This window comes from Pempheris klunzingeri, chromosome 2, assembly GCF_042242105.1.
Source record: "Pempheris klunzingeri isolate RE-2024b chromosome 2, fPemKlu1.hap1, whole genome shotgun sequence".
In the NCBI taxonomy this organism is placed as follows: Eukaryota; Metazoa; Chordata; class Actinopteri; order Acropomatiformes; family Pempheridae; genus Pempheris; species Pempheris klunzingeri.
Window position 1 is genome coordinate 26632147 of NC_092013.1, and position 20437 is coordinate 26652583.

The 20437-nt window shown below is 39.6% G+C and overlaps 1 protein-coding gene across 1 annotated transcript in view; it reads left to right on the forward strand.

The window, feature by feature from the left end:
• The window catches only part of LOC139211184 (receptor-type tyrosine-protein phosphatase gamma-like), a 367486-nt gene that overhangs the window by 254885 nt on the left and 92164 nt on the right, over positions 1-20437 (forward strand). The window contains exon 5 of the mRNA XM_070841466.1: positions 18765-18860. Within this exon, the coding sequence (XP_070697567.1) occupies positions 18765-18860 (96 nt within the window). The remainder of the gene's footprint in view (positions 1-18764; positions 18861-20437) is intronic.

A 20437-nucleotide genomic window follows, 5' to 3' on the forward strand; every position in this document is an offset into this window, starting at 1 on the left:
TTTTGTTAAGGTTTTGGTAGGATGAGATACTTTGATAATTATAGACATGGTCTGTAATTTTGGTCTTTAAAAGTATGTTTGGAAAGCGATGACTAATGTCATTTTTGCTTTTGAGCAAATCAGTGGTTTATTTCTGTAGCAGGAACATACATACATACATCAGTAATGTAGGACTCAAATGGAAAATCTGCTAATTACATGAAAAGCACAGACTGGGACTTGCCATAGCTTACGCATGGATTTATGTCTTTTTAGTCTATACTTGTGGATAGAGTGCCTTTAGGCATTAATATGTGAGTGAGCAGAGTGCATTTGTATATGAAAGGAAAGTTGAGCAGTCAGTTTTCTGAAATGCAGCAGCATGTCATTGATGGGACAGAAGGAATATTGAATGGATGGATGCACAAAGACTGTGATGTTACACAGACAGGCAGAGCTGATGAAAAACATCTCCTGTAGCACAATACAAGTAAGTAAATCAGTGTAACTGGATGTTGCAGGCTAACACATGGAGGTGCTCTATACATAACCACATTATGGTGATGGGGGTTATTTTTCTATGCTGTTGATCTTATTAGCAATGGTATCCTTGGAGTTTTTCTTGTCTTATTGTTAAAGCCAGCCTCTCTCTGCTCTGCTCATTTATTGCCTTTTCTTTCTTATTCTCCTTCTTCTTCTTGTTTTTTTTTTCTTTTTTTCTTTCTCTCAGCCAGCTACATTCCATTAAACCTTCAAAGATAACAGATGACTGCCAGGCTGCACTACCTTGTTTTTTTATATATATATATATTTATTTCTCTTTTATTTATGATTGGTCTTCCCTCTGGATAGGGAACACATGCCACTCCTAACATAATGTTATATTTCCCGGTGCCTGTCCTCAATGACACTGAAAAAACACAGTCATTTTTTAAGAGTCCTATGCTGCCTAGAGGGCAAATAGATGCTGCCCCAGTTGACGGGCCTCTTCCATGCCATTCTTTAAGAATCCAGCGTGCTGATAGAGGTGGCCCCCACCACCTTATTTCAGGCAAAAACAATATTTTGCCCCCCCTGCCGTTATGAAAAAGTAACACTCATGAAATTGAAAAAGCCACAGCTGACTCTCAGGGCCATTCCTCACATAATGTATTTCAATTGGGTTTTTAAGATAGATTGCACGAGGTCACAGCGTGCTCTAAACATATCTCATAACCCAGATTGTACAGCCCTGTCTCTGATCTGTTTTGTAAAGCTATGGCGGTGAGGGAGATGAAAGGCAGCGTGTGTTGCATCAGTGGCCAGCAACACTACATCGTATGACCTTCTTTGATGGACGCCCTTTCTCCAGCTGCGAGAGGGGCTGGGGAATTCAAAACCCCATAGCGTGGTTCAGATTGAGGGAGAGACTGCATCAAACCTCTGTCTTGATGTCCCCTTTCTTTCTTGCCCAACAAGGGCGTGCACTCCATGCGGAGCATTCTGTTGTCTGTTTTCACACAAAGCCTTGCTTATGTCACCTCAGATCTGTCAGAGCCTCCGGGGAAATGATAGGCCACCGTGCCTGGTCTCACCGCACTCTCAGCAGGATTGCGGCATCATCGCCAGCACCCCCCCACCCTCTAGTACCTCCTTCTTTACATTTCTATGCTGGGGAAACGGAACTGTCTCATGGGACACTTGAAGGTGGATGAAAAGAACGAGGGGAATACTCAGAGGTTTCTATCAGGACATGTTTTTGAGTCATTGTTTTATGTTTGGAAACAGAGGAGAGACTCCTATGACATTTCCTGCTGGCAGAGGTCTGCGTCAGAAATCTTTTGTTATGCTAGTGATCAGCTATAGTTCATATTTCTGCCTGTTGTAATGCTGCAGCCACATCACTATCTTCACTAGTTATTGGCACATGTCCAAAGTGGTAACTGATAGAATGATACAGCACACTACACTACAGGAGAAGAGTGTACAGTCTACCATATCATAATCAAGTATGAAGGCGAATTTGACAATTGTAACATAAACCCCCACACTCAACTAAATTTAACCAGCTGGGATGTTAACATTTTGCAATTAAACTTTCAGTGGCTCTTAAAAGATGTACACAATGGAGTTGAGATCTAGAATTTTACATTAAACATTAATGTTGAAACTGGTCAGTATGTGTGGAAGTGGAAAAGCGGATTTGTACAATGTGCTGTCTGAATGATACAAAAAAGATATTATATTTGGCCTCCTATAGTCCTTTTTACGGGGAACTTTGTTTAGTGAGACATAAAAAGAGATACATTTTTTGAAATACATGCTTGGCCTCACTTCAATGTCGCTGAACGACTTTTAAACAACACTAGCAGCTAAGATTAACAGACCACAGCTCAGTCACAGAGTTCAGTGAGTTGTAAACACTGATGTGAGGTCAGTACATTGGAGAATTATGCTGACTGACTGAACTGAGCACTGAATCTGTCTGTTGTGTTCATGCTAATACTTTTAGTACTATATAAACACAGTATAATCTGTGGTAATGAAAATTATATAATGATGTGCATCTTAATGGCTATGTTAAGCATTTAACTAGTGATGGGCGTTCATGTAGCTGGATGAAAAGAGACAGAAAAGTACAGAGCAAATTATGCACATGGGTGTGACGGGAACTTGGACTTGGGACTAGACTTTTAAAGAATGATTAACTGTAATATGTTGACACACTTTATATTTGATTTGTTTGCCAAATGATACAATACAGGAGAGGAGATGTAATTAAGTAAATGTCTCTATCTATTGTTGTATAGTGAGAATAATATTAATGTGATGTTCACGCTTTACATAGCTGATTATCTTATCAGGAGATGAAAGTGATACAGGTGTTGGTGCTCTTTTTTTTTCACTTTACGTCACTTTTTTGTCAAAGAAAACCTGTCCATTTAATCGATATGTGAAGTAAAGAGACATGTTAACCTGTAAAACTGCTCAAACACTGCCAGTGTGTCATTTTTTCAAAGCTAAATTAATTTTTCTCTTTGTGTATTCAGGAGTGAGATAGTGCCTGGTCTGTCTCGAGCCTCTGTCCGCTGAGCCAGTACATTGTTATTGATTTTCTGTATTTTCTGTCAGGATTTGATTCTGTATCTTTGTCTCTGTATTAGGGTTACAATCTCCGGTTCTACCCCCTGTTCTCTCTCTCTATGTGTGTGTGTGTGTTAGTAAAATCGTGTGTGTCATTGGGTTGTTGCTGTAGCTATTTGAAGACCATATTAGTTATGAATCTTTGTCACTTTTGTTATCACCCCCTCTAAATATCAGCTTAAAGCTAAATATTCTAGAAGCTTTTCTTGTTAGTTATCTGATATTAAATTAGCTGAGAAATAGCAATAAAATATTCTGTATCTGCAGATTTCCATTTTACTTAATGAGATAGAGGAAAAACGCAGACTCCCTTTAGGAGGAATTATTCCCTTTACTTTGATAAGAGGTTGAAACGTTACAGTATCTTTCCTTTGGCGGAGGCACATGTTCTGTTTTGGCAAGACATTGTGAGAATGTTGTTTATCTTAAGTAGGATAGTGGAAAAGTTGCTTTTGTGTGGAAGTGTTTCCTTAAAGGTAATGAGTAATTGTTCATTGGGGCGGCTGTGGCTCAGAGGTAGAGTGGGTCCATCAGTTGGAAGGTTGGTGGTTCATTCCCTCTAAGTCTAAGGCTCGCCTAAGTCAGCATATGTAAGTGTCCTCGGGTAAGATACTGAACCTCAACTTACTTCACTGTGTGAATGTGTGTGAAAGACTAATCCCCTCCAACTAAGAATCCCCCCCGTATGAATGATGTGTGGATGAGGATGTAATGTAAAAGCACTGTGAGTAGCTGCAATGACTAGAAAGGTGCTATACAAATACAAACCATTCAGACCATTCAAAAAGTTGAGAAGACTTCATTTACGGAATTGATAAAATGCTGCTATCTTCCTCTACTTTGATTTTCCTCTAAAACTGCAGTAAAAGACTGAGCATCAACGTACTTTCTACAAAGTAAATGTCACTCTAAATATTGAGTGGAATGCTATGTGTCCATTTCCATTTTATACGTAACTGTGTGGAGAAAAAATGGTCTGAAAGCTTTCGGTAAATTTTGAAAGTTTTGTTTGCAGCAAAATGAAAGAACAGTTTTTATGCTGATTCCACCCATTCATCACATTATCCCCAGGCCATATCCTGTCTAGTACGGCGTGGGTTTTTATACCAGTGGATAGCCAAAGCATGACCTACACACAGTGGCAAACTGTAGATTTGACACAGACAAAATAATCTCTCAGAAATAGTTAGAAGTCAACCAGAATGAATACTTGCTGGACATTTGTTCAATACACACTGTACAGCATGCAGCTGAATACAAGACGCCAGCACTATGTGTACCGCTAGTACTGTACTAAGTTAGATGACGACCGACATTATGTATTGATTAGTTAGACTCTCATCTTTTCAGTCACTGCAGTCATAATGTAGTCATTGTGGCCAGGAATTCCCTGATATAACAATAATAATAAAAACAAAACTCTGGAAAGCCAGTAAGTGGAGCTTTGAGCTGAAATTATTACTGCTCCTAAAGTAAAGAGTGAACATCCATGCTTGTAGTTAAAATATTCAAAGCATTCTGGCAGTCCATCAATGTAATAACCTTTGAAATCTCATCTAAATTCATCATGAGAGTCTAACCCTTCAAAATTGTTCATTTATTTCATTTAGAGGCACCAACTCCAAAAGACAAATGTTGATAGTAAACTGTCATTGAAAACTTGAAACCGTTGTAGGAGCGGATTTTCAGAATGTTGCACAATCAACGACACTGAGGCCACACCAGTGAGCTGTGATTTTGGGGGCACTGTTAAGCATTCTTGCAAAATCAAGAACATGCCTGTTAAGTACTGCATGTAAATAGTGTAAAGTTTAGCTCAACCCTTTATCGGGCAAGTTATATTGGTAACTTAAGTGGGAGTCCAAAATGCCTCACCATGAGGCAGTAGAACTACAAGATTTCTCCGAGCCAATCGGCAACAATCAGGCTACATGACAGACCGGCAAGAAACCGTATATGGTAACTTCATTGACCTTGATTTTCACCATAAAATTAAATTTTTTTAAAAAAACTCACAAAAGTAAAAAAGTCTTGTAATGACCACCAGTAATGGTCTAGGGTTGAAATTTTTAATTTTTAAGTATTTCAATGAGTGCCCTATAAAGGGTTAATGCAAAACAGTCTACACATTTCTCTTTCTTTTGTACCTGCACTTGAAGAAAAGCAGTTTTTAGATGTGTTTGCTGAATGAATAGACTTTTTACGTCTCACATCCAGGGTACGGTGTATGTTTTCTACAGAATTTGTTCCACACATGCAAAAGTGTATCTATATGCACCGTCTTTTCCTTCATTCCGTTCACTGCTGAACCAATATATGTGGGCCTTTTCAATTTCCTTGCCGCTATCTTGGCCTAGACAGGCAGTTTGTAAAGACTGAAGGGTCAGGGCCACAGGGTTTACCTGAAGTGACTGATCTTACTCATCATCTTTAGTCTCACCATCCACAACCTGAGGTTTCATATTGCTGAAGTGAGAGCTGGAGTCCGACAGAAATGTGAAATGAAGTCAGGCTACTGTGCATCCGTCCCTGTTCCTCCTCTTATGATGGCACTCGATGTTTGAGCAATTTCTGCCTCACAGGAATTCATTTATATGTAAAACACAAAAGCCTAAACTACAGCATTGCCAAGCACTATAAACAGCTTAGAAAGTCCCACAGGTTTTATGCAATTGACTAGTGTATTGAAAACTTTGAACTTGGAAACATGAGAGACAGCCTGTGATGTGATCAGAGTTAACAAGACAGCACTGTGCTATCCTTTGGGCTTGCTTGTCATGCTAGCTTTATGGGTCTCAAAACAAGATTTTTAGCGTCTGATTTTTACAATAAACTGTACACAAAATGAGAGCCAGGACTTTATTCTTGTAAAAACAAATGAAACACCCCCAGCCAAAAGTCAAACTTGTTAATTCACAAATAAACCATGTGAAACTGACAGAAAGCCTCATATGAACTTTCACAACATAAGAACAAAACAGTTGCACCAATGAACTGCTTCTTCTTTTATAATCCTTCTATTACAGATATCAGGCTATCAATCTCTCACTATGTCCATTCTTATCTCTTGTTTACATGACGCTTTCAATTGATGGTTGCAATAAAATGGACACCCCTGGCTGGATAAAAACATCTTTGACGGATCCTGACGCAGTTTCTGTTATCCTCACAATCATTGCCAAATACCCACAGCTGAATGCAAACACTTTGTGAACCTAACATCCTTTGCCAAAGACTAAAATCTAGATTCAGACTCACACACAACAAAATCATGATAACCTTGGTTGAATTGGTAGGCCTGTTACTGAATGGACTTTTGCACTTGTCAACCATCTTAAAAGAAAACATTCCCAGACACCCATGATTAAAAAAAAATATTGTGTTGGTGTTAGAGCCAATGCCAACATTCAGAGCTAATGCGGTTTGGAGTGTTTTATGTCGAGAGTAATTAAACACAAGCTGTGCTGTTAACACACTCATATGCAGTGTATATAAAGGATTCTATCAGCATTATCGATATTGATGTTATACATTTTGTTGGCAATGCCAATAAAAACTCGTAATGTTTTTTGAGATGGAAACCATAGTCAGACAGCCTGCCCTGGTTTGTGAATTTTACTGCTGCACTTGATGATGCACCATTTAATGACGTCATAGCAAAGACGTTGAGGGAGTCTGACCTAAGTGGGCAAAGATGAGTACAGCAAAATAGGTTTGTCATTGCCTTCCTAAATGACCCTTTTATTTCTGATCTGGTGTCCTTGTTTGGAGGACTGCATCATGAATCAGTGCTTTCCAAAACTGTTATGAATGATTACAAAAATGAGTGTTGACCACTGATTTGCCACCTGCATATTAAAGGTCTGGTGAAGTTTAAGGACAAACTGTACTTTGTCTAGGGAGATAAAGGTCAAAGTCAAAATCTGTGATCCCTCAGTTGTATCGTATGGCTTCCCTGTGTTCGCCCTGGTGTGTAGATGAAGAACTAGTGGTCTAATGTAAGAGTGTGGTGGTCAGGGTAGTTTACGAAAGGGTCTGCATTACACCAGTGTCCTAGGTTTACATCCCATCTCATTAAAACTAATTATCTAACTTTATCTAAGTTTGTTTATTTGTTGACTATTTAAAGAATAAGCATTTAAGAAAACACTCGTCAGAGCCACCACCATGCTTCACTGTAGGCAGGGTGTTCTTTTCAGAATGTGCCTCATTCTTCTTCCTCCAGACTGACATCTGATCCATTGATGTAAAAAGTTCCAGTTGTGATTCATCTGTCTCCATAGAATAGAATCCCAAAACGTCTGAGGCTTATTTCAATGGTTTTGAGCATATTGAAGGCAACTAGTCTCGTGCTTTTGGTTCACATCTTGGTGTGCATCTTGGACTTCGGGCATGGAGGCCTTAAGTGCTTCGTATGCGCCATACAGTAGAAACTGAAACCTCAGTGCCTGCTGCTGCCAAGTCTTGCCACAGGTCTTTTGCAGTCACTCAAGGGTTTTTGGCCACCTCATTTTTTCTCCTCTTTTGTGTTGAATTTGGCGAAACCACTTGAAATATTAGTGCTGCTGAGCTATTCAAATTGTTCGTGTTTGAGTTGTTCATTGAACACAGCTGCAAGTTTGTAAATTTTGCCAATACAATTAATTTGAAATGGAGGTTGAATAATTTTGAGTGCAGCTGTATGGTGGATATGGAAAATCTTTCATAAAATATGTCATCTTATAAAATGCATCTGAACTCGATGTGCTCTTACTGAAAGACGAGAAAGCACATTTAAAAGAGTGCATGTGTGGTTGTCAAAGACATGACTTATGCAGCCTTTGTTCTCTAGGTTTCATCTTAAGGAGAGTTGTTTACAGTGATAGATCATAGAATCTTGTAACATCATAGAATGAATGCATGTACATTTAGTTTTCAGGTGGGTTGTTAGCTTTAAATCAGCTCGTCCTCCCCTCCCTCAGAAACCACTTAGAACATCTATAATAATGATGTATTAAGGTGTCAGCAGTGCAGGCTGCCTGATTCATCACTGCAGTCCGTTCATGGTGAGAGTCTGTCTTCTGTGCTTACCTTCTCACATATTAATGTTGCATTGAGTACATTACAGTACATCACATCTGTGTATGCTTATGATCACACACACAAGCACACACACACACACACACACACACACAACAGACCTGGTAACTATTACTTGTTTAGGTCATCTTTATAAAACGCCAGTGTTTTGAATGTGTGCAGCACGAATTTTACCAATAAGTCTTCTTTCCTCTACACGACAAACCATTTCAGAAGCAGTTAAAAATCAACCTCCTGATAAAAATGTTAATATCAAGGCACCTTTAGCCACGCTGGCTCTAGAGATGGTCATGTCCTATAATCATTATGAATTTCCATTTCATATTACTTCATTCACCCAAGCTGACATCATGTTCATGTTCATGTTAGTTTATGTTTTCTGTTTGTGACCAAGTAGAGCCACCAGTTATTTTCAGTGGGTTTCAAATCAGGCAACTCTAGTATCTTCCAGGACTTTTTCTGAAGCAGAGTCTTGGCAGACTTTGAGGTATGCTTGGGGTCATTGTCCTGTTGGAGGGTTCAATGACGCATATGCTTCAGCTTCCCCATGTTTTATACTAGGATTTCCTGATAATTGATTAAATCCATCTTGCCCTCCAAACACTGCAGGTTTCCAGTGCCAGAATAAGCAAAGCAGCCCCAAAAGCATCACCAAACCACCGCCATGCCTCACTGTTGGCAAAGTGTTCTTTTTAGCGAATTAACCACATTGAATGAATAAATGAATGAATGAATGAATGAACTATATTTCTATGGTTTTGAGCATATTGGAGCCAACTTGTCTTGTGCTTTTGGGTCAGTAGTGGTGTACATCTTGGAATTCGGGCATGGAGGCCTTCAGTGTTTAGTATGCGCCGGAGAAATTGAAAACTCACTGCCTGCAGCCACCAAGTCTTGCTGCAGGTGTTTTGCAGCCATTAAGGGCTTTTTAGTCACCTGCCTCCACAGAAATCTGGTGACAGCCGTCAATAGCTTCCTCTTTCTCCCATGTCCAGGCAGTGAAGCTAGTGTTCCTTTAGCTTTGAACTTCTGAACTATTACTATTATTCCAACAGTATATTTAGGAACATTCAGTGCATTTGCTATCTTTTTGTATCCTATTCCTTGTTTGTTTTTCCTTGTTCAGTTCTCTTGACTTAACCCTTTTTCTAACATGCATCCAAACATCTCAATGAGCAAGTCACTACCCAGTCTGGGTATTTGATGTGTTCTATCTCAAGCACACCTGATGCAACTAATGAGGTCCTTGGTTAGTTGCATCAGATGTGCTTGAAGCAACACTTTTGTGTTTAATTTACCACCTGTAGTGTTAGGTGTGTTGGGCTACTGAAATTGTTCTTGCTTTAATAAATACCTAAAGATAACATCATATCAGTCCTGTTTTAGCCTCCCTTCATTGGTTACTAGTTAGCTTTGCAAATGATTGCTTTAGATCCTCCCCTATACGAAGTCCCCATTCAAGACTAAAAGTGGCCGGGCTTTTGTAGTCAGACGCCTCAGCTGTGGAGCTCCTAAGATCTAAGACTTACAAAATCAATGACATCCTTTAAATCACCTTAGATTTGTATTTAAAAAATACATATATTTTTCAATTGTCGCACACTGTAGCCTATTATCTATTTTATTACTATTATTTATCTTATATTATTGTCTTTCATTTCATTTTAATTTTGTATCACTTCAGTTGACTGATTTCATTTGCCTCATTGCCTCCTGAAGTGTTTTCATCCTGGTTCATCGCTGTAAAGCTCTTTATAATTTTGTTTAGAAAAGTGCTGTATAAATAAAGTTTATTGTTATGATTATTTGACTGACTGAGCAAATGGATGATGTGGGTGGTGATGCAGAGATCTGGAACCAGGCCAAGTAATGTTGGTCCAGACTTAAGTATTTTGACATTTATTGGATAGGGCGGCTGTGGCTCAGTGGTAGAGTGGGTCGTCCCTCAATCTGAAGGTTGGAGGTTCGATCCCCAGCTCCTATGGGTCAACATGTCGAAGTGTCCTTGGGCAAGACACTGAACCCCAACTTGCTCCTGAAGCATGGCTTCAGTGTGTGAATGAGTATGAAAGAATAGTCTCCTCCAAATTGCATTCCTCCTGTATGAATGATGAAAGTGGAAATAACTAGAAAGGTGCTATACAAATACAGACCATTTACCATAGCGTGAAAACAGAAATTCATGATTCTTGCATACCGAATCTCAATGACTCAAAGTTGTCTCTAATCTGGTGAAATATTTCCACTTTTACGGTATTACTTGGCACAACCTTTTGGCTCTTTTATTTTCCTTATCACTTTTTTCAGTCTGTTTGAGGTGGGATTTTGTTCTGGATACTCTCTTCCTGTTTACTTGGAGCACAGAGGAGGTATTTTTAACCTATGCCTTGATCCAGGCCATCAGCCTTCCTCCAGCTCTGATTACAGGTTGCAGCTTAGCCTACAGTGGGCCTCAGATGGTCTGGATCTCTTTTGGCCTGATGTGAAGATGTAAAAGTAGGAAAGTGGACCCTGCTTGCCTTGGGAGCGACAGGGGGTTCCCCTCTACTCTAAACTAAGTGTTTCTCTGAGAACCAAATAAATAAGTTGTTTGGTGTTGAGATGGCTTGCCTCCGGGCTCAACAGCATCTATACCTCCCACTCAGGCTTTTGAACTCCAGGAAGGGAGAGGTGCTGTTACAGGCCCCTAAGGCTGATCGCCTTGAGGGAGGCAGGTTTCCTTTTCCTCCTCTCCCTCTCTACTCCTCCCAGTGCACCATTTACCTAACTCTTTTTCCATCTCATTGTCTTTCTTTCCCCTCACTCCATTACTAACAATTATAGCTTTACTTGCCTCCTGTTATTGATAAGTTTTCTTTTTTTTAAATATCCTTATAGATCATAGGAATCAGAAGGAGGTGAGAGCAGGGAGACAGAGTGCTCAAATATTGGATGGACTTATTATTTTGCAAATGGGGAACATTCATATGCAAGGAGACTCAGTTGAAAGGCATTTCAAAGACAAACATGAGCACAAAGTAGTGAATCTCACGATTACAACCTGACACAGTTCACTATAGAAGGAGTCAATTTCAGACCCGAGCCATATAAATGTCTGTCTGTGGCTGGATTAATGAGGAGCACAGCAAAGTGATTGAAGACTGTTACATTTTGGATGACAAATTTTTCCAGAGCAACTTATGATACAAGTTCTTCCTCTTTAACTCCTGTTGTTGCTCTGTATGTCATCTGCAGAGACAGAGACAGACACAGCTGAGTTATGAAGCTGTTACAACAAGAAATTGATGTCACGTTGTATTTGTTAGACAGTTACAAAATGGGACTTGATAGAAAAGTGTTTTACAGGAGATCTACTTTATTGCCTATTAATTGCATGGGGTTAGACATAGCTACTGTAGTGTGATGGTTCCACGTGAAGGTGGCGTTACATATTATGATTCTTAGGACAATTCTGAATGTGACCTGAGCGTCATGACTAATTGGACCAAGTGGGAGTTGGCCAGTTTTAGTCTTGGCCATTTGCTGTTTAATGATGCATGGTGTGCAATGACTGACAATTCTTTAATAATCCAGTTCATCAGATTTCAGCCACAGCTCACCTTAAGTTTGCTCACCTTCATATTTCTAGTCTTTTTATTGCCTTTGTTTCTTCATCCCTTAACTTGTTTAAAGTATTTTCTACACCTGTACCTGTACAAGTAAAGAAAAAAAAGATTAATCTCCTAAAATTAATCTGCATTGATCTGCTGGTATAGCAGCATCCATGGTTCTAGTTTCATGCTTTCCAGCAGCTTTTGGAACGTGGCTGCTGGGATTTCACAAGAATTCCCATAAGGTCCAACACTGACGTTGAGTGATGAGGCCTGAAATTGGGGTTTATTTGTGTGCCTATTTGCGTTACATGATGCACGATTCATTCAAAATTTAATTTAAACACAAGACTTAAATACTCTTACAGAAAAATGTGTTATTAACTACCCAGCTAAATTTCAATAGCTGCACTGAAGCCAGGACGACTGAAGTGAAACCACATCGACCACGATCTCTGCGAGATCGATAGCTGTTGTTTACTCTTGTCTCCCTTCTCGTTTGTCTGCTTTAATATGTTCAGTCACTGATTTCTTTGTCTGTTACAGTTCCACTGGCACTTTTAGCTTCTCAGTCTATATTACTTCAGTTAAGCTAAACTTGATAACCATTGTCTGTAAGATAGAACAGAGACACGCATTGGATATCACGAGTATTCTACGGGCTTGTTAGCAGGCCTAGCATAGTGGCGTCGCAGATGCTGCAGTCACGCTTCTGACTGTGAGCTAGTTTTCAACCCTCAATAGACCTGTCATTAGTCCTGTTGGCCAAGTGAGCCTCCTCCACCCACGCCAACATGATTATACTTGAAGCACAGTATTAGGGGACTCCATTATGGCTAATAGTTTTAGTCACAAGCTTGTTTGCAGACCTTAGCACCAGTGCAAACATAGTCTCATCGGCAGCTTGTTCCTGCCTATTACAAGTAATTTAGTCCCCTGCAAACAAGGGTGGGGGAGGCATAAGATAACTTATGGCATAACATAAGTGTTAGCAGGCCTGCTAACAGCCTTAGTGCCCATGATAACTAATGTAGTGCTAACAGATCAGTCAACACAGGCAGCTGTTATCGAGGTACTGGTAACTTAACTGGTAACTCTAGGTTCACAGGCCTCTGCCTTCCCCGAAGCCACCTCCTCTGATGTTGAGACATTTATTGATATTGTGCTGTGAAAGGAGTCAAGCTAAGGACACTTCAGTACGTCAGTGAGATACCATTTCAGCCCCATCCCGTCCTGAACACAAGTGGAGAAAAACTATTTAATGTTAGAATTTCACAATTCATTTCTACATTGTTTTGTACATCTACATTTTCAGCAGTCATTTTCTAAAATGCATGTATGTTTTGAAAGAAATCCATAAGTTTGTTCTAGATGGACTTTAAATAAGATTTCAGTGTAACGATACATGCGCAAACACCCCGTAGCAGTAGTGATGTGTCCCATCTATGCACAGTTGGTACCACAGCTAGCCATCATCAAGTGGCTATTGACCAATCAACTACAGTGCAATGATATTTTTACTGGTGGTCTGAATCCTACACTGCCTGTCCTCTAGTCTTGGCAGACACTCCTGTGGTTCTGTTTGCACGCTGGAAGCTTCACTCTCTTATGAATATGCAGAAAGCAGTGCAGTGGGCCAAATGCTAAATGAGCAGTGGCACACATAGGTTTATGTTGGCACGGTGAAGGCTCAGAGCAGGCCGTTATACAAGGACTGCCCCACAAGGAATATCTGCAACACACTATCTGAATCCAGAGAGAGCAGTAGGGTTAAAGCTTGATTGAGAGAGGAAACAAAGTGCGTAAATCAGCAGTTTTTCTTAGAACACAGGACATTGTGAAATGCTTACAATCTTGATTTATCCCTTATCTATTCATTTTTTAGTTTGGAAAAAAAATCATCTGTATCACTAGTCGCTGCTCCTGGAATGTTTGTTAGCTACGGCAGCACTCACTATTGGATTAAGACATGCAGACTTTGAAATGACCCAGGCCTATACAATCTAGCTGGACCAAACACAGCAGCATCAGTAGGTCAGTAAATACAGTCACAATTATTGTCCACTGTATCTTATGACCACCAGTGAGACCAATCACTGCAGATGGCGGTTCGGGAAAGAGAGCCACAATGAGAGTTTAGTAACTGAGTTTGGACCAGCTGCTCCTGACTAATGTCTACTTGCAGGAAGGTGGAGTGGATGAAATGGGAGGCAGAGGCTGGCCAAGCAACAGGAAATCACAGACTCTTTGTGCCCACATCTTCTACAAAGACTAGGCTTCATCTCAGTGCCCCAGACCAAGCTACTGCTCCTGATGGGCTACCATGCTCCAAGCAGACAGAGGGCAGGTCACCAGTAGGACAGGGGAGGTGTACTGACCATCAGTCAAAGATGATGGACAATATTTCCCTGATGTCGAACTTTTAATGTGAAGATGGAAATCTTATCATCTCTATGCTGTTGCTGCTGTTAATATTCCCCCAGATGCAAATTTAAAAAATGTACTACAGAATTATTTCTTGTGTGTACATGTAGTTTACAGTTTTTATCTCATTTTATATTCAGTGCTGTTCTATAGTAGATTTAATTATGTTCTATGTTGCATAAAGGCAGGAGAAGCTTCATTTTGTAGTACAACCCTGTGTCGTAAATGACAAATAAATTAACCTTGAACCTGCTGATCTTCTTAGTCAGAGAGTCAAGGAAATCGATGTGGCTGTTAGTCTACTTACTACATGGCATTTTACACAGCATATTGTCCAATGAAAACCCTGCTTCTTTGCAATATGTCCATGGAATGGACTGAAAGAGTCCTAATCTCTACATTTCCAGTATGTCTCTATGAGGATCTGTTTTTGTAATGGTTTATTCAGGTTTGTGTAATATTAATTTCTGATGGAGGAGCTTAAATGCTTTCAACTGTAAAATGAAGATCACCAAATTTGAAATTCAGTTCATGTCACCACCATTGACACAATAGCTTGCATCTCTAAATTCTCAGGAACCGAAATGATCTCCATCTCAGCATGTCGATCATGCAGTTTTATATTCTTCTCTACAATTAATTGCATCCGTACTTAATAATACTGCATTAGCAATTTCTGTCCAGGGTCAATGCTGTTCCACTGAATATAGTTCATACAGTGCAGAGTACTGTAAAAACTGTGGTCAGGGTGGAGGATTTCTTAACAGATATTATCTTCAACACAAGTAAGCATATTGGGGAGTTCAGTGCTTAACTGAATGAAAGGAATAAATCACACAGCATGTCATACAGTCCTGTGAGGTTAGAAAGATGTGCATTTAAAGGTTAAGATATACTGTGAAAAGAATGTGAAGGCTCATTAGCAAAGATGCTCTATACCCATTCATAAATCAGGTACCTCTTAGAATGTTTAGGTCTCTAGATGACAATCAAGCTGTACACTGGATGTGACCAGCAATAGTAATACATATCACTTCAATGCAGAAGTGATGCTTAAGAACTGAATTCGATATTTTTGATTTGATATTTGATATTTTCTTCCTCAAGTACTTCATCTCTTCATCTCAAAAATATATGCTTCCTCTAATGCACATCTTGGTGGAGGATTGGGAAAATATTGTTTCTTTAAAAAGACACAAGTGCTCAAACAGGGACATTCTTTGAGAAATAAGAAAATGAAGGATTTTACATATAAAGGTTTGTTTAATCTTCATGAGGAACACTGCTCAGCGTATGGAAACAGTAGAATTGCGTTTTCTGTTGCTTTGTCTTAGAAAATACAGTAATCCCACAGTTCAAATTATGGGTGTAATTATGGGAGTTTGACCTGTGTGTAATTTTGTTACTCACTGGAGTGGCCTCACTCTTGTGCCTCGTGTCACTCAGCTTTAACTGTCACAGATGGCTGAATGTTGCATTCATATCATCGGCAGAGTACAAAAATGCAGTCCTTTGTCCACTTCACATCATTGCTGCCTCATTTTACTGTGCGAGAAAGCCCACATCACCATTAGGACAAATAGAGCTCTTTTTAAACTTATTCTAATTGTTGAGCTGCTGTCTCATTGCTACATTCACAAGCACAATCCCCCAGGTTGACTTTAATTAATGTCTGTTTGGGAGAATGTGCTGTTCCAGCTGTCTCTGCTATAAATTCTCCAAACAGAGTCTATATCAGGCTGCTTGACAACTGTTTACTTCGCAAGTAGATCAAAAAGCAATGCACAGGGCTCTTTATGTGAGGATTAGCAAGCTGGAGAAAATGCTTTACAAGTGATATTGGCAGTGTTGATTTTGGCGAGGAAAAAGCCCCCAGAATTGCTTCTGGCATGCAGAAATGTGTTCTCTGACACTACAAATTATGTAAACACATGTGCATATGAACACAGTTTCTATGTACATGCTGAAACGCACACAGGCTCAAAAGTGTGTTTCCGCTATATACACTATACAGACATTTGATGTGTGTTTTAATGCATCATGCCTCCACATCACCATGACAACGAACAGGGCCTAACTGTTTGACGTTTTTTGTGTATGTGTGTGTGTAGGTGTGAGTGTGTGTGTGTGTGTGTGTGTGTGTGTGTGTGTGCACGTGTGTGTATCAGTTTGTTCCCATTGGTTTCTACTCAGCAACAACACATCATCTAAGTCCATTTCACAGTATTACTGGCTTCAGGCTGCAATCTGGTTATCTCTTCAATACAAATAGCAGACTGACAATATACCTTTTGTTTATCATTTATACTACAGGCATCTGTGTGCATAAAAGCTCACTAAATATGGAGGTAGTCCAATTTGTTTTTCCAGTTAATGGATTATTAGGGAATTAGGTAGAATAATAATAATAAAAAAATCCCATCCCAAGACAAAAATCAACAATCAGTTGATGCCACTATTGTGTGATATATCTATTGTTGGGTGACATGTTCCCTCATTACCATGAACACACACACACACACACACACACACACACACACACACACACACACACACAATGTCCTTGTGACAGAAATACTCACTAGAGCACCAAATGTGGATTAATGCACATGTGAAAATAGCAGAGGGGGGAAAGTCTTTATTTTTCAAGTCTCAAGTCTTGGTCATAAAGACCAAAGTCTGAAGTTACTGCAGAACTTTTATAGATTTTAGAAGAAAACACTTGACCACCAACTCTTGGATACCAAAGGCACATTGCTTTCTTGTATGCTTACTACTAGCTTGTAGCTAATGTTGGCTTAAATCCAATCCGGCCCATGAACATTAATGCTAGCACTTAACCAGTCTCTATGAAAACTCAATTGTTGAACAAAGTTATAATGTTGCATCCCCGTCTTTGCTGACTGCAGCATTGTCTGTTAGACCTAATGTGATAATGTGAGGTTGTTGAATCTATTGCCTTCTCTTCTCTCTGCACTGCCATGCACAAATCCCCCTCCCCCCACGTTTGTGCTAGGTGATTGGTTGGTGAAATACTGATTCAAAGTATGTTCACTCTCATGATGATAGGGAGGATTGTTCATCTGCAGCCAACATTTTATACTGTAAATACTGAGTTCAAGTTTCCAGGCAATGTTATACCCATTAGAGAGTTCCAGTCCCAATATTTCTCTAATATTTTCCAGGGTTGTAACTTTCCTTTCCATTTGATTTCCTACCAATGTCAGTGGATGTGATGAAGGCATGAATAAGAGAGAAATGGCTTAATCCAAGAGGTGAACAACATTTATTGAAACTGAGATTACACTCTAGAGCACATATGTCAAACTCAAGGCCCGAGATAATTTCATGTGACTATTAAGAATGGCCTGTCGGTAAACAGCACTCCCACCTCTAATACTACAAATCCCACAATGCACTGAACAGCTGCCGCGCTAGTCAGGACCCGTGCAGCAGCCCCTCCTCCCGCAGGTATAATGACACACCGATCAGCGGATCAATGCCTCGCTCAGCGCTGTTATAGCGACACTTATGGCGTGTTTCCAGTAGTACCTACTCAGCGTAGGTACGGAGTAGGTACTACTGGAAACGCGCCATTAAGCTAGCCCCCCCAAAATAAATGGCTAAACGAAAAGTGGGGTTTGAAAACAGAGACTTTCAAAGCAGGTGGGGGACAGAATTTTACCTGTTTGTCGATATCGGAGGTGAACCTGTGTGTCTTGTTTGTGGAGCTGATGTGGCTATAATTAAAGAATATAAATATAAGACGACACTATGAGACAAAACATCAGGATAGTAGAAAAAAGAAAAAAACTATTTAAAATTCTATTTATTTTATTGAGGAAAAGTTGTTGAAGTTTGGCTGTTTACATTCATATTTCTGGATAAAATATAGATATATTATTATTATATTATATTATATACTATAACAAAAGAGTCACTATTAGAGTCTTCACTAAATGTTGAGCCCGTTTGGCCCGCGACTTAGACCGTGTTTTAAATTTTGGCCCTTTCTTTGATTGAGTTTGACACCCCTGCTCTAGAGTATTGGGTATAGGGTAGTGTGCCAGGTGAAATGCAGGCATTCACATTATCAAAAGCAATAATTAGAAGCTCTGCCTACATTTGACTGCAGGAAGTTTTGAGTCATCAAGTCATGGATGTCAGTGGCAGGTTCTGTAAAACTCTTTTCAGGCGGGCAATTTAGACGTATCTGTCATCTGCATAAAGGCACACAATGACTGTATGCACTGTATGTATGGACTAGACCATTATATTTAAAGCGCACCTTAAAGCAATATATGCAGTATGATTGATGCAGTAATTATATATGTAGAATGCATATGCATGCACAATTATAAAATTAGTTTCCTTCCACACATGCCCACATGTTTTGCTACAGAAAAACATTCTAAGTGATGGTTGCATCAGCAGCATAATAGTCACAGTTGCTAATTGCGAGGCGGATGTTAATAGCCACATCTGTTAAAGTGCCTTGATTTAATTTGATGTGAGGGTTCAATCCTCTATGTGTCCCTCAACCTGACTCAGTGTTTTTGTCTCTCACAGATGCAGATCTACATGTACAACTCAGACGACTTCGACAGCCTCAATGCAGCGCTCAGGGAGAAGAGGATCATTGCAGCCATGTCTGTGTTTTTTCAGGTAACTAAGCCCGTTTGTGTGTGTGTGTGTGTGTGTGCACTCATATTTTAGTCTTTCCTTGTAGAATCTGGACGTCATGGTTCATGGCTTAAGAGTTAACCACAAAATGAAACTTCTGTCATTATGTGTTTAACATTTTGTCAGTTTGTTCAGACAACAAAAAGAGGGAGAGTAAGCCGCTACAGTTCTGTCTCACTATTTACCTCAACAAAAATGGGAAATCTTGACTCTTGTGGGCTCGCAGTGCAGTTGTAGGTTTTAGTTTTTTGATCAAATAATATGGCAGAGGGATGCTTATACTAAATTTATTATCTTGTCAAACATTGTTATTTACTGTGGAACAATACAGTAAAGAATCTCTGTACATATGTCTGTCTGTCCTTTGCAAATCCTGAGAACCATTCATCCAATTGATTTCTCACTCAGCGGGTGTATTGCTGATGGCCCAAAGGAGTTTAGTGTCGAGTATGAAGTTTATTGGATGAGCGGTCCTTGACAGCACTGCAAGCAGCAATAGCAGGAGCCAACAGCCAATCCCTGAATAGATGACCACACCATGAATGGACAGTGTATGATAGTGTATTTCATGTTTCATCTCTCTCAGTTTTTTTCCGCAAGCTAAAATCCCTGATTTTCTGTGTTGGAGTGCTGTGATGGGGAGTATGAGCTGTAAAACCAGAGGATCAAGATCAAAGTCCAGCCACCAATAAAGTCAGCTCTGGCTTGTTGAGAGGAGCTGTGGGTGGACAGCGATCATAGTCAGCTCTATCACTCTCAACTGGCAGGAATAAAAAGTTAATTTGAGACCATCGATTACCTAAGTGAGATTTTACTTGGACCATTAACTTCCAGTTAATATCATCCTCCTCCCCTCTCTGTTTGCGTCTATAGTCGCTCTGTCACTCCCTTGCTCTGGATACGGCTTGTGCCGACAAACATATGCACAGACTTTCAAATATAATACGTACAGTACTTAAACTGAATCATTAAGACATATTTTTCTCCCTTTCTCAATTATCACAGTCATGCTAAAACTCAGTTAATTATATCTTAACTGTATTCCTGTATTTCATTCTTTTTTCCTGCTCAACCAATGTGCTATAGTTGTCATATTTGTCAATAAATGGTAATTAGCTCCATCTTGTAAGCAACAATTTATTTTGTCTCACTGATGCAATAGGCAGTGATACTTTTACGATCTATCTGGAACATGGATCAAAATGAAAAACAATAAATATATAATACTGTGTAGGGAAAAAATGTAAAGGTTCAAAACCATCTGGGCTCTGCAGTGTTCATTACAAACCACCTTCCCCGGGGCGTTGAACAGAATGAGCTACGTGTAAATAGCATATTTCTGTATGTATAGAAAGAGAAAGACCTACTACACTATTCAAAACATAGCCCCAGACATAGCCTATACTGCCATTCTCTCTCTCACACATCGTCATCACCAACATCAAGTACTGTACTTAAGTACAGCTTTGAGGTACTTGTGCTTTACTGTAGTATTTCCATTCTAAGCTACTTTAGAATTCCACTCCTTTATTTTTCAGAGGGAAATATTATACTGTCTA